At 36.7% G+C, this 14,745-nt stretch overlaps 2 protein-coding genes across 2 annotated transcripts in view; both read left to right on the forward strand.

Moving 5' to 3' along the window:
* The window catches only part of LOC120427047 (protein lin-54 homolog), a 19,556-nt gene extending 15,098 nt beyond the window's left edge, over nucleotides 1–4,458 (forward strand). The window contains exon 5 of the mRNA XM_052707860.1: nucleotides 3,216–4,458. Within this exon, the coding sequence (XP_052563820.1) occupies nucleotides 3,216–3,712 (497 nt within the window). The 3' untranslated portion in view covers nucleotides 3,713–4,458. The remainder of the gene's footprint in view (nucleotides 1–3,215) is intronic.
* A 3,215-nt stretch (nucleotides 4,459–7,673) lies between these two features.
* The window catches only part of LOC120427765 (uncharacterized), a 167,035-nt gene continuing 159,963 nt past the window's right edge, over nucleotides 7,674–14,745 (forward strand). The window contains exon 1 of the mRNA XM_039592677.2: nucleotides 7,674–8,229. The gene's annotated coding sequence lies outside the window, so the exon portion shown is untranslated. The remainder of the gene's footprint in view (nucleotides 8,230–14,745) is intronic.

The raw sequence follows: 14,745 nt of genomic DNA on the forward strand, positions 1-14,745 counted from the left end.
TGGGTTATCTCACGATGGCAACAAAAAAAGATTTGCACAAACTTGTGCTTGGGGAAAACCTAACGATCAGCGGAGAAGAATGTACAGTTTCCAAATTTAGTCAATTAATGTGGTCAATTTTAGGAAAAATCAGGGAGAATAGCACAGTTTACAGTTTACAAGATACAGTTTGTGATAACTCTCACTTTAAATGTAAAAAAAAATGAACCTTCCCGGTGGACCAGCTAGGGGAAATTCTCGTTTGTTTTGGCAGGTTAACTTGGTCCTAATTCCTTTTAATTGTCAATTTTCACTATTTAGACAATTTATTTGTCAAAACATTCGAGAGAAACAATGCTGTTCCCTAAGATTTTTAGGAGAAGTTATCGAATTTTCAAAATCTATTTAAAATTTTGCTCCGGAATTTGATTGCTTTTTTTAATTTGATTGCTGTGCGTTGACCAAATCGGCTCATATTTTAGTCGAAGGCGAAGGCCGATTTAAAAAAAAAATGTTAATTTGAAGAACTTTTTCTGTCATTCTCGAACGACGAAACTGACAACTTTTTTTTAACTAAAAATAACAGCTAATCGAAAATTTATATTTTCCGATTCAAGGGCTGAAAAGTTGAACTTTTCAGCACTTATATCGAAATATTAGTTTATGCAACAAGTTGTAAAAAGAATATTTTTTCAGCACGAGTCGTACATTTATATGGCGAGTGCTGAACTTTTACAACGAGTTCCATACAACATTGAAAAACACCCATTGAATGGAATTTTAAGCAAAATGCTCATTAGGGTGACAATACAAAAATCGACATCAGGGATACCCTCTGATTCGATTCCTTAGTCAAAAATAAGTAACTTATATGGGGAAAATCGCAAAAATGTATGCAGAAAAACATCGTTTCAATATTTTGAGTGTGAGATTCTTCTAGGAAATTCAATTATTCTTATTCTTGATTTTTGGTGATTTAAAAAAAAGTATTTAAAGCAAAAGCAAAATGAATAAGTCGAGCCAAACATTTCATTAGGGCACAAAACCAAAACGTAAACATTTGGGCTTATTCCACTATTCCATTCATTAGTACACTCCCCACATGCCCTCCAAGAATCAGGTTGATAGCAAACAATTTCCTATTAAAAAAATCAAAAAAACAAAAGGGCACATAACAATGTTCACTCCAAACCAGAAAAAAAGTTCAATTGTGCCCTTTTCTTTTTTGTTAGTTTTTCGTGGTTAAGGAACTTTCTATGTTATAAAGTGAACTTTTCATACATTCTTAACACTAATTCACTTCAAAACAAAGTTTAGTTTACGTTTCACCAAGGATTTCTGCAGAAAAAAACTTCGTCGAAATACAATATTTAATACGGCCCGCGGCTGCTGTTCAGTACACTTTGGAAGAATTTTTATGTTTCACGTACCTTATCTACACCACGATCAGAAAACTTCACCAATTATCACAATTTCCGCTGAATTCCTCATTATTTCTAACTAAACAAAAAGGCCCATAAACATCATTAAAAACAACAAACAGGTGACAGCGCTTTAGTGCCCTTTCAGTTCTCTTCGAAATTGCATTTAGAAAGGGCCCATTATGAACAACAGTTGGAAAGTTAAAAGGGCCCAATAACGATTTTTTTTTTAAATTATGAGTTTTATTGCGAAAATCAACATAAATTAAGAAGCATTAAAGTAGAGTTTAAGGATAATGATGTGTTTTATCGTATCATCAGTAAAAATACCACCAGTCAAGCTTTCTTTTTAAATAGATATTGAAACAAGTTGTCCACTTTTTGCCAGCGATTTTCTTGAATCGCGGTTTTTGGTTTTGTGCCCTAATGAAATGTTTGGCTCGAAGTGATGATTGAAAAATAGATTTTTTAAATTAAAATTGAACTAAAATTGTATAGACAATGATGCAGTTTTTAAAATTTTTGTTAGGTACTTTTCGATTGCAAACTCTATTTTACATCAAAAAGAAAAAAGTGTGAAAAAAAATCATGTCAAATTAATGAAAAAAAAAAATAAAAATGGGTAGACTTGTTAATAAGAGCAAACTATTTTTTTCTAAATAGTGTGAACCACGAGGGGACGTAAATGAAATTAACTTAAAATATATTTCTAAAGCTTGAAATTTCAAAATAACTTTCAAAAGGAATTTTCATTTGCGGAAAGTGTTTTTTTTTTATCATTTTGCTTTGCTATTGGTTTTTGACGTTTGACTGCTTTTTAAATGGACTACAGCCCAGTTATCGAGTGCCCAGTTAAAAAGCAACCCAGTTCAACAAACACCCAGTCACTGAACAAATGCTGTACTTTGCCGAGGACTTCAAGTCGATCTGAAAATTCCTTCCCAAAATACAGATGCTCTATTATTTATATACCATTTTTGTATGGAGACTTGTAAGGGCAAACCAATGATTCAAAACGGCAACTTTTGTCATAGAGAGTAAACTGGAAATTCGAATGAAAAAAAAAAAAAAAAAAAACGATGGGAATCCATTGCCGGTTTTCGTAGAGAGTTGCTTTTCTATTGTCATAGGGAATGCATGGACTAGGTTTGAACGACATAAAAAAAAAACATTACAAAATTAAAAATCTCGAAAAATATTTAAAATCATAAGAGTATTTTATTAAGCTTATTTTTGTCGAGTTAGCATTGTGTCAAATATCAAAGGGGTATTAAAATTTATTAAAATATAATTGGTTGTATGAAAATAGTTTGCTAACAAAAGGTAAGGGATTTTTTTTTTTCTAATTTAAAAGAACAACACGGAATTGATCAATCGACAATCAATGACCATGACGAAAGTTATTGAGCCTGCAAGCAAGCAGAAACATATGTAGGAACATCGCACCGCTTTGCGATACACTACATTCCACCTCTCGTTTCTTCTACTATCGATGTGGGGCAGGTCATAACTGCCGTAGCTTCTGTTGGTGACACAAATTGTACAATGTTTAGACACAAAACGTTAATCGATAATTGTTGGATAAAATCACGAACTTAATGAACACCTTTCGTAATTTATTAACCGAGCCTCAATTACCATCACGCAAGCCAAAGCACAAGCACACACACACGCTCCCGCAGTGTGCAAGCAAACAAACCAATTCACCCTGGAAGACGACGATGACGACGGTTTCAACTTGGCTGCCTTATCGCTCGCTTGCACACACACACGGTTTACTCACTCTCTTGAATCCATATTTTCTCCAAAACTCAGGTTGTCGCAACACCGAACAGTACGCCAAGGAGTACGACTACGCGGCGGGTGTGACGGATACGATCCTCGGTGGCAACAGCCCGGACCAAAGCCTGGACCATTCCGGTCTGCTGGACAGCGGCAGCAACAACACAACGATGGTGGACGCCGGAACGGTCGCTGCCGCAGCCGCTGGTGGACCGAGTTTAGAGTACGGCGGTTTGGTCGGCGCCGGCGAGGGCAGTTCGTCGTTTGCGCTGGTTGGTGGCGGCGTGGCCGGGCCTTCCAAGCGGAAGCTGGAAGCGGAACCGGATCTCACCCAGCTGCCTCCGTCGAAGCAGCCGTACAACTTTATGACCCCGGACGTGATCGAGGCCACGGTACAGTGCATGATTGCGCAGGCGGACGAGTGCCAGAAGCGTGGCTGCAACATACGAACCGCCGAGCGCATGATTCTCGAGGAGTTTGGCCGCTGTCTGGTGGAGATTATCGACTTTTCCACCAAATCGGACAGCTAAAACGAACCTGAGCTGAGTGAACCGCCTTTTTTGTTTGTTTTTCTTTATTATTTTGTTGATTTCTAACGGTTTGATGGACTGCAACAGAACAGATAGTGTATATTTACCCAAAATCATCGTGGGCGCTTCTTTACCTTCCCCATTTTTTCTAGAGAATAACAATAGATTAGTAATTCATCCCCACACTTAAATTAAAGGTGCCACGTCGAAGTGGCACGCAGCAAATAACCACGATTCGACAAACAAGTTCGCGTTAGCAATACATTATTTTTCTTGGGTAACGGAGTTTATCGAGAAACGACAAAATATTTATTTTACTAAAAAATTTCGAAAACAAAAAACTAAATATAACAAAAGAGCCTAGTCTAAATGCACCACATTTTACACACAAACACACATTGGCATGGCTGTTTCTTAGTGTAACTTTTTCGCTATCAAAGATTTCACTTGATTTTCTTAAATATGGAATTACAAAAAAAAAAAAAAACACACACATAAGCACTCGTATTCTAGTTTTCTTTTTATTTAGAGTTTGAGTTTTTTTCTTTCTTCTGCTTACAACCTCTTTAGAATTAACTGGATAAACAGTGCAAACAAAAAAAAAACGCACTCTAATAAGGTTCAAAGTGACGCCGCATCTGTAGGATAGTTTATTCTCGAAAGAAAAAAGTGTGAAATAGGTAAACCATTATGGAGATATACTTATGATTGAGTAACTTAATAAAAATGATAATATATTAAAATAATGGAATGTACTTTTTTATTTATTTTGATGACAAATTGTCTTGGCAGTTCAACATACTCTAATGTAATAAGCTTAAAGTAAAAACTGATAAAAAAAAATATATAGCAAATTTTTCTTGTTAAAAATGTAGATAAAACTTCCCTTCCCACCTTCCCACAGCTTCGGGCTCGACGTTTGGTCTCCCCATAGCACCGTATCTCGGGGGGCATCGAAATACCATTACCTTGTTCTAGTAACTTAAAGAAAAGAATCATGAGATGCTCTGGATTCCACGGATTCATGCGGTGTCGTCAGGAATGAAGTAACAATCTCCATATCTGAATAGTCTGCAAATTCAAGTATTGGACTAACATTGCTATCCATGTTGAACTGCAGGCTTCTTGGGAGGGAACCGGTATTGACGAATAAAGTAGGGATCTTCACGGGTTAAGCAGTGAACGGATGGTTGACTACCACTGGTCATTTTTAATTCCTTGTTTAGCTTCAGCTGATCTGTCATTAACGGAGTAGCTACTCATTTAGCAGTCAACCATGCTCATGCTCATAAAATAAAATTTACAATGTAAGGTACACTGCCGTTCTACACATAATTGTCCCATGTTCAAAAAAGTGCAACTGAGAAAAACGCGATTGAAATTTTTCTACCGATTTCTGTGTTTCTACGCATAATTGGCCCGTGGGTTCCTATTCGCCCTATGTAACCCTAATCGCCCCAGTTAGCAGTTTATCACCCTTAATTGTGATTCTGTTGCTTTACAATAGATAAACAAGACATAATGGTTAGTAAAACTAATGATTCCGTGTAAGAAAATACTTGGTGGGACAATTATGCGTAGAAGTTTAACGATGGGACAAACAGACTTGGTGTTGTTTTCAATGAGTTTACGAACAAAGTACCAGATTTTATGTGTTTTTCTTAAAGTACACATCAAACTAAACTTAAAAATGTCATAAAGTCAAAATCGTCCAAAACTGACATGGGACAATTATGCGTAGAACGGCAGTACAGTCATCCCACATATTCGGAACACTCACAAATTCGGAACACTTTGATGGTAATTTGTCAATAACTTGGCATATGCAGCTTTTCTGTCGACCCTAATATTTTTAGGACCTTTATTTGGACATTCTCTTGCAATTTCACTAGTAAAAATAGTACTTTTTGAACGAAAAACCTCATTTCAAGACTATTTTATCCAGAGCAGCAAAACTCTGCCTCCAAATTGCCTGTTCCATGATTGTGGGATGTTATTGTGCCTCCCACAATTGTGGAACACCTGAATTTGACTGATATTTTCACAAAAAAAAGTTATCAGACCATAATGGTAAAAAAAAAAAAAAAAGAAACATAAAACATAACTTAGCTTGAGTTTCGTTGGTTTCAGTGCGTGAAGTCATTATTTTGTAAAAAATATTTACTCATGGAGTGAATCAAGGTTTGTTTACATCCGTAAGAAAAAAATGTTCCGAATTTGTGGATTTCAAGGGTCAAAGTTTTTCTTCAAAAACTCGATATAAAAGTTAAAATTTTCAGTTGTTCGATACAGCATTCGAAAGATCGCAAGAAAAGCTTTCAAATGAAGGTAAAAGCGAATCATTAAGTTCAATTATCGATTTTCTATGATTTTTTGAACATTGGCCGATCTGTAAACTGTTCCGAATATGAAGGATGACTGTACTAGGTTGGTTACTTTATCTAGGTTGAGATAAAGGTCAAGTTTTGTCAAATTTGGTGTGAAAGTATTATCGTAATTACGGGAGCGAATGACCCATAGGGTTCCCCTAATAATATCAACAACAACATTATCGTAAGTGAAAAAAAAATTATAAAATAGAAAATATAACAAAATATAAAATATATTTTAAAACTAAAATAACAATTGCTCAGACTTTTCTTAATAAATTTTGTACATTGAAGCCCCACCAGACCCAAATTATACCCAGAATTTTCCCGTGGCAGGAAAATTTTTACTTCCGCTTTTCTTTTCAAACACAGGTGCGTCTGATTCAGACGATTGAGTTTGCATTCTTTTCACACCAAGTGAATGTAGCTTAGGTCAATGCTATTTCTGAAATCCAAGAAAAATGTGGAGTTTTTTTTAAAGCATGGTTTAATTTACTAATAAACCAAATTTTCAATGTTCACTTTTAGGTCGTTTTTAAATACCCCTGACTCAAAATAAAAAAAAAACTAAAAATAAAATTTCAAGCATATAATCAAATTCCTTTTTTAACAAGCTTCCCTCAACCTATGCCTCTTGGTGACTCAAAAATATGTAACAAAAAATCCGGTGTTTCAAAAACACCCAAAAGCAAAAACTGAAAATTTGGTTTATTGGACCTTTTTTTTAAAAAAAATCTCGAGAAATGTAACACATTTTGTTGGCCTGAGTCTGTTCTAACCGAAACCAACCAGAAAAATCAAAATATTGTAATCCAACATGGTTAAAACTGCTGTCCCAATTCGCCCAATGTGTCCGGTTTGACCCCAGTTTACGATAGATGCTTTGGTGGATTTTTGACAGTTCGATTATTTCAACAAAATCCACCGCGGTTAACCAAAATCAAATTAACAATATAACTGAGAATTGTCTGATCACGCCTTCCGTCGGATGGGGAAGTAGATGTTGGCTGGGTTCTGTCTCGGTGGAGTCGCTGGTAGATAGTAGAACTAATAATCCAAAGGTCGGCAGTTCGAAACCCGGGGCGGATGGGAAGCTTAGGTGTAAAAAGAGGTTTGCAATTGCCTCAACAATCAAGCCTTCGGACACCTAGTTTCGAGTAGGAATCTCGTAATCGAGAACGCCAAGGCAATGCTGTACAGCGAATAATTTGTTTTGATTATTTGATTTTGATTTTTTTTTCTGTTCTGTAAAATTGGTTTTACAGAACAGAAAATAAATATTTTCACCTGTTCATCTTGTAATCACTCCCCACACTGTAACTGAAAATCGCACTTTGCTGAGTTCGTTTTTCGCACTTTTTCATACGATTTTTTCAGTTCGACTGCGATTACACAAAAAAGTGTAATCGTAGTTGAACTGAAAAAATCGTATGAAAAAGTGCCAAAACGAACTCAGCAAAGTGCGATTTTCAGTTACAGTGCACGAAACGTCAAGGCTTGACATTTCAGACGCTTTCAGACGTTCGGTTTCGCTCGGCACAAATTTCAAACACAGTTTTGTTGTTGTTCCTGTCCTTCTCGCTCGGTCCGCTCTGTCAACCCAAGCAAGGCCCCCGTCAGAGTTCGAGGCTGACACAAACATCACTTTTCTTTTGTACGCGATCGAATCCGGAATTCTCTCGTCGTGCGTTTGTGGTTGGTGCTCTGCCGTGGTCGCGTTCGCCTCTCCCCCCCGTTCCGAGAGTTCGAGTGTTCCGAGGTTCCGCCGTGAGTGGTCAAGTGTGCGCGGTCAGAGTCGATTACGGGGACCGTGGTTTTTGTTCCTGTTTTTTTTCTGCGGACTTTTTTCGGAACATCCGAAAAACGGTTTGTGTCGTCGTCGACGTCGCGTAAAGTGGTGAGGAAAAGAGGAAGAGGAAAAAAAAGTTCGTCGATTTTTCCCCCTTGCGCACTTGCCGTGTCGTTTCTCCTCCGGTCGTCGTCGCCGTCGTCGGTTCCCGATCCGTGTGTTGCCCCGGGGGTAATTTCGTTGTTTCGGTTTTCGCTTCGCCCGCAAGTTCCACGTCCTCCTTCACCTCCACCCAGGTGAGACTGTTGAGACTTGCTCGACGTGCTGCTGGAACCGTTTTCCCGGAGGTTGTTCCGAAGGTTTGACAAAAACTAGTTTTTTTTTCTTATTATTTTCCTTCTTTCGATGGGGGGAGACCTTCCGGGAGGGCAATTGGTGTGGGGGCAATTCAGTAGTAGGAGCAGGCGAGTTGCGTTGCTCCCCCGGGGAAGGAAGCAAGGGGTCACTGAACAAAAGCAGCTCAGCAAAAGTTTAATTTTTGCCTCGGCTGCTTGGTGCTTGCGTTTGGAAAATAGTATGTAGTCTCTCTCCTCCTTTCGAAACGTAATTACCTAACGCAAGCAAGCAAGCACCAGCAGCAGCAGCGACGATTTTATACAAAAGTGTGTTGTACCTCCTAGTAAAGTTGTTTTCCTCTCTCGCGAGTTACTCTGAAAAGTAGCAGTGCAGCGATTAGTATAGTCAAACTCTTTGAGTGCTGTTGTTGTTGAGGGAAGTGAGACCGGGGAGGAATAGGTGAAGCACAGGTCACGGTGGGTTCGGTTCGTCAGTGGCCGGTTTTCGGTGGCTGGTTATTTCCGGTTTGCGGAAGGAACATTACATGTTTTTTAGTTGGCTCAAGCGGTATGTTTAGCTCTCTGACTCTCTAAATGTGCATTTCTTGAAAGAAACGCGAAAAAATAATTTTGAGGGTGATGTCAAGACTTTGCACTTGGTTTGGTTTGAAATGGTTCTTATTTGAGAATTAAAATTGATAATTAAAGTTCTTTTATTAAAGTTCATTTGTTACATTTGTATTTTACAACGATTTATTTTATATTTAACTATTGATACCAACAGGCTATCGTAAAAACTAGAACTTAAATAAATTAATATTAGGTTTTAAAAAGTTTTAAATATGTTTTTTAATACCTGACCTTAAATTCTATTCAACAAATCTACAAATATCAAGGAAATCCTATAGTTCAGATACCTACTTAACATACTAAAATTTTGCCAGAGCGTACTAATATTTAGTATTTCCCGCCCGTGTGGATCAATCGGACCGCGCACTGGACTCACAACCCAGAGGTCGCCGGTTCGAATCCCGCGGCGGGCGCTCTAAAATTCTTTGTGTAAATATGGGTATTCGGCGCCGTCGCTCCGTGCCATACTTTCATACACTTAGAAGCCCAGGGCGGCGAAGTCCTTGTAGATAAAAGGAAGACACTAGTGGTTGGTACTAGCAATGGTGGCCGACAGCTATAAAGTCAACTTCTTTTTCGTACTAATATTTACTGGAAACCCCTATCTTTTACTTCATCCAAACAAATTTTTGGCCAGGACAAAAATTACCCCTGGATTGTTGCATTTGTCATTAACAGTCTTTCCGTGTAACACGTTCACATTTGAGTGGTTTACAAACATTGTGGTGTTCTGAGCTTGAATTCCAAAATATAAGTTTGGGTGGGATTCTACCGTTGAAATCGATTTTTGTAATTTTAATCAACTTGTGGATTTTCCATAAAGAGATTCGAGCACTCTGAATAATTTTATACAATTTCTTAAATCGTTTCCCAAAACTCAAACTTGTTGTTAAATTTTTACAGCCTCCTTTCACACTTTCGCACTGTATGGGAATATCTAAAATGATCAAATTAAACAGGAACAACGTTTCATCGATGCCTTTTGGGCCTCAAGCAACAACCTAAAATTTGAGACTTATTGGTGATCTTAATATCAAAACCAACACATTAGCGTTAAAATTTAGAAAATTATCTAAATCATTCCCGAAGGAGCTATCTTGCTCCTGTCAAAAGACAAAAAAAACGTGATTTTTACATGTTAATCCAGTTTGGAGACGCTGTATCATTTGACAGAAGAATTCTTCGCGAAAATATTTGAGAGTTTTCCCAATTTTAACGCTTTTGCCTTCCTCACATCATACTGAGGAAAGGCTATAAAATCACTCGAAAAATGGACTTCTTAATCAAACCTCCTAGACCCACCTTCACGTATACATATAAAAAGTTATGCTAAAAAAACTATTTTGATTAAAGTCCGGAAGATTGTAAAAAGGGACCCCCCAAAACATTGAAGATCTGACAAACTTATCAAAAGTTAATTTCTATTTATATACTTTTTAGAGGCCGGATCTCAGATTTGTTGACTAAAATGTTGTCCGGATCTGTCATGTGTCCCATTCTTGGATTCATAATCATTGAAGAGTGGACTCAACAAATCGTTCTCAAATTTCGCAGAGTTGTTCAAGGGCCACGCTAGTGCTCTAGCATGTAATTTAACTTATTTTTGAGTTATTTTCACTCAGTTTTAAAAAAGTATGTTTAGGAAGTTTTTTTTTAGTATTTCAATTTAAATTTGTATGGATTTCACTAGAATGCTCATGAAAATTAAATATCTACACTTTTTGGAGTTAAATTCTCCCAACATCGAAAGCGATTACTTTCAAAACTCATTCCTGATTACGTCCAGTTTTGTTAAAATCTGGGAAAACTGGGATCACGAAAAACTGTAAAATATGATAATAAGTTTTTCTCAGTTTAAAATGTCCAGATAATAAATACCAATTTTTGTTATTGAGATGGTCGGATCAGTTGAAAAAAAAAAACAAATAACAGAAAAATGAACTAAGAATAACATAAAAATAACTTAAATTGATATTAAAATAGCAATATCATAACATCAATGTTATCCTTTTTTTTATTACAAGACTAGTACAATTTACTTATTTCTAGTACATTTTTACTATCGTTTTAACTTTTAATGCTCATTAGGGGACCCTAGAAGATAGAACTGTCACTAAACAAGCTAAATATTGTTTCCCGGGTCAAAAATGTTTGGAGAACTGATTTTTCTACGAATGGTTGCTCTTTTTCCATTCCAAGTTAGGTTCTTATAGGAAATTTAATGCTTTACAACAACAACAACAAACAACTTGATTTTGAAACGTTATTGTGTTAAAAAATTAGCTTGAAATGATGAAAATAATTTTTATCACCAACTTCAGCCTAGGGTATCAATTGATTATTTTTACACTATTCTGCTGTGGAGCAAGTGGTATTTTTTTCTGGGTTTCCCTAATGCTCACTCAATCCTCTCTTGATCGTCATTCCGAAGCGACCGTCAGTGAACGCACACGATGTTGAAACGAACGAAGCTCGGCTCTCAAGCAGGCACATGCTCTCTCCCTCAACCTCTCTTTTCGCTCGTGCGATGCTTCGTGGTGACAGCGACCATTTGAATGCAGTCAGACAGCGATCATTTGAACGCGCTCAGTGCGAATGTTATTCTGGTGAAAGTCAATGTGTTATTCTGGTGACTGTGTGAGCGACTTCGCTTTGCATAGTGAAGGTAAACGAAGCGTTCAGTCACCATTCACTTAAAAAGGCGTATGGTCACAAATTGTGAGCTGATAAATATTCAAGTTTTTGTTTGAGATCGCGTTAAATGGGTTTGTTTTTGCATATTTTAAATCTCAGTATAGTTTTTTTTATGAGGTCCTATAAGCTTGGGAATCTCCTTGGGCATGAGTAAGGACCTCGACGCCGTTAGCAATGTTGGCTTTAAAATAAAATTTCGTGATAATATCACTTCCCCCCAGCCAACATTTTTGCCATGCGAAGCGGGCCTCGACGCTAGCTAGGAGCCATCAGTGTCTTAAGAGGTGGTCCCAAGGCCGAGTAGGAGTTCATGAAGCAAATTAGTCGTCTCCCACCCCTTTTAAATTGAAAAATGAACTCTGAAACCAGCGCTTACTCACAACAGAAACAGAGGCCTCTTCTAGGCATTGTAGGATAGAATAGATTTTGAAATTTATTTAAAAAAAAATATTATTACGTAGCATTTTGATATGTCAAAATTTCCATAGAGTCTCGGTCAATCAATAGTGCGATGATATCGGACAAAATTCGTTAATCTGTTGAACTAACGGTTTTCGGATTATGGTTGTATCGACCATTGTTGCGAATCGAGGGTCTACTGGAGCCTTGACGATCAAATGGAGCCTAACATTTCAAAAGGGCGCATGGGTTTTGTGAACAGGAGTGTGTCTCCTTCACTCAAATGACAGTTTACATAAGGTATAATAGAGATGCACTCTTGTTTGCAAAGCTCTATGCCCTAATTAAATGAAAGGCATGAAATAGTCGTCTTAATTACTAGTGTTCAACTTATGAACTATTTAATTATGTTTATTGGTTTTTGGAAGCGGCAAGACTGGCTTAAAAACAAGATCCTTTACCTTATTTGGCGTTATAATAAAACATTCGGGGATTTGAGATTAAATTTACTTTCAGACAGTTTAGTTTAGGTTGTTGATTAAAGTTAGATAGTTTTCTGTCGATGAATAATTGGACTGAAATGATTAGTTGATTTGAACGAAGTGTAACATTTCATTGGCAGATCTGTTTCTAGTTGTAATGTACGACAAGACTATTGACGGACGTGACAGGTCGGCAGTTAGTTTTCATCTTTTTTTCTCTAGTATTTTTTATTTCCTTTTAATTTGGAATACATCATAGGTTTCTTTTGTATAGATCTCCGATTAGTTACATTTTCTTATTTAATTAAATAATAATTTAATTTATTCCGGGCCTTCTTACTTTGAATCACAATTTCAGATTTTCTTTATTCAGTGTTAAACTTAGATTACCGTAACTGCTCAAATCATCCAAGTTCTTACTACTCACATCAACACTAATTTTCTTTCACCTCCCCCCTCCCGATCCCCTATATCTTCCGGTGGTGTTCATTTGGTATGCAATACTAGTTCGGCCACTACCCTTTTTTCCACAAGAAACCGGACTTGGACTGACTTGAGGCCGCGTCCCCCACCTTGCTCCGTAAAACGAAAACGAAACGAGGTCCTATAAGCTTGGGAATCTCTATGACTAATGGACCTTTTCAATTAAAACTCTAGATTTACGTTTTCAGCTGAACTGGATTGGATGGCTACAGTTTTAAGCGGTGCCATAATATCTTATCATTGCGTTGGTCAAATCGCCTCGTATTTTTTGAAAACTCTCCAAGTAGGCTCCTGATTTAAAATAAATTAACTGATGTCGAGCCTCATCTTTGGCTTTTCAGTTGATATTACATTATTTATAACTTGTGGAATTTATAAAAAAAGTTCCACGTGGTTGACCCCTTATAATGAGTAATGACATATCTATAATAAACTTAGTCTCATTTTACTTAGAAAATGTTGCAGACAGTAGTAATTTGAGTCCATCAATTTGCTTCAATAGATAAATACCGTAGCACGGGGCGACTTCGAAAGGTTTTAGATTTTTCCGCAAAATCAAGAGTACAAATTAAATTCGTACGGAACAGTATGGAATCATATTGACCGTGTTAGAGAAGTGCTCAAAGTATGTACCTAAATAAGAAATTTTCATAAAATTTATTTTAACCTTCTCAAAGTGTCATAATTTTGTTTTTCAAACATCATTAAAAAAATGGTCAAATTTTTAGGCATTTTCAGTTTAACAAATTTCATTAAAATTTGAAAACTTTTGATTTGTGCTTCGAATTTAATTTGAAACGCAATATAAATTTATAATTTTTCAAACCAAACTAGTTTTAAACAAATTTCAGGCAAAATTGTGACTTTTAACAATATTAACCTAAAATTTATTTATATATTTTGTCAAAAAAAAAAAGCTTATAAACTTAGCTAACTAAATATACAGCCATTCCACGTCAAACAGGAAGTCTCCAAATCAAAAGTGCTCCGATTTGGCTCAAATTTGGAGTGGGGTATTTTTTTAAATTTTTTTTTATAAAATTATTTTTATTAGGTCCTTTTCGGTACTGGGACCTGGTTAGGACCGAGTCGGCTTTTGTAATTACATTTGAATTAGTAATTGCAGAGGATCTTGTGTGTAAATGTTAGTGGGAGGGGAGCCGATTACCCGCGGCCTACTCGGGGTTAGTAGGGAAGGGATTGATGTTAAAGGAGTGGGGTTTCCTTGGCCCAAATAATTAGACCTGTATTTTTTTGTTTGGCGATTAGGGTGGTCCTATCCGAAAAAGGGTGGTCCAAAAAATGGCATTTTTCGTCGATTTTCGCAAAAACCACAATTTTCAAAAAATATTATCTCCGGAACGGCTGAACCAATTTTGGAGCGCCATAATTCAAAAGAAAGGTTATTAGTTGGGCTTTTAAGCAAAAATATGTTGAGGTCCAAAAAAACAAGCTGAATATTTGAAAAGGTCATATCAAAACTTCATTTGCCGATTTCAAGGTCACGGGACCAAAGAGACCATGTCTGAAAATATTTTTCCCTGATTCCTTGTAATATTTTACAAAACATATCAAAAATTTGCGGATATCCATTAACAAGTTTCGGAGATATGATTTTTTTAACATAAAAGTGGGTTTTTCGACGCGCCGCGCGCAAAAAAGGGAAAATGACAAAATCGGCAAAAAATCCACTTTTTTCACTAAAACTGCGATAACATAAAAATTTCAGCGAAGACCTATACATGTCTGGGTACCAAAAGTTGCGTCTTTCAATTACGAAAATTTTTGTATAGGTCATCGCTGAAATTTTAAAGTTATCGCAGTTTTAGTGAAAAAAGTTGATTTTTTGCCG

Source organism: Culex pipiens, chromosome 2 (genome assembly GCF_016801865.2).
Source record: "Culex pipiens pallens isolate TS chromosome 2, TS_CPP_V2, whole genome shotgun sequence".
Lineage (NCBI taxonomy): Eukaryota > Metazoa > Arthropoda > Insecta > Diptera > Culicidae > Culex > Culex pipiens.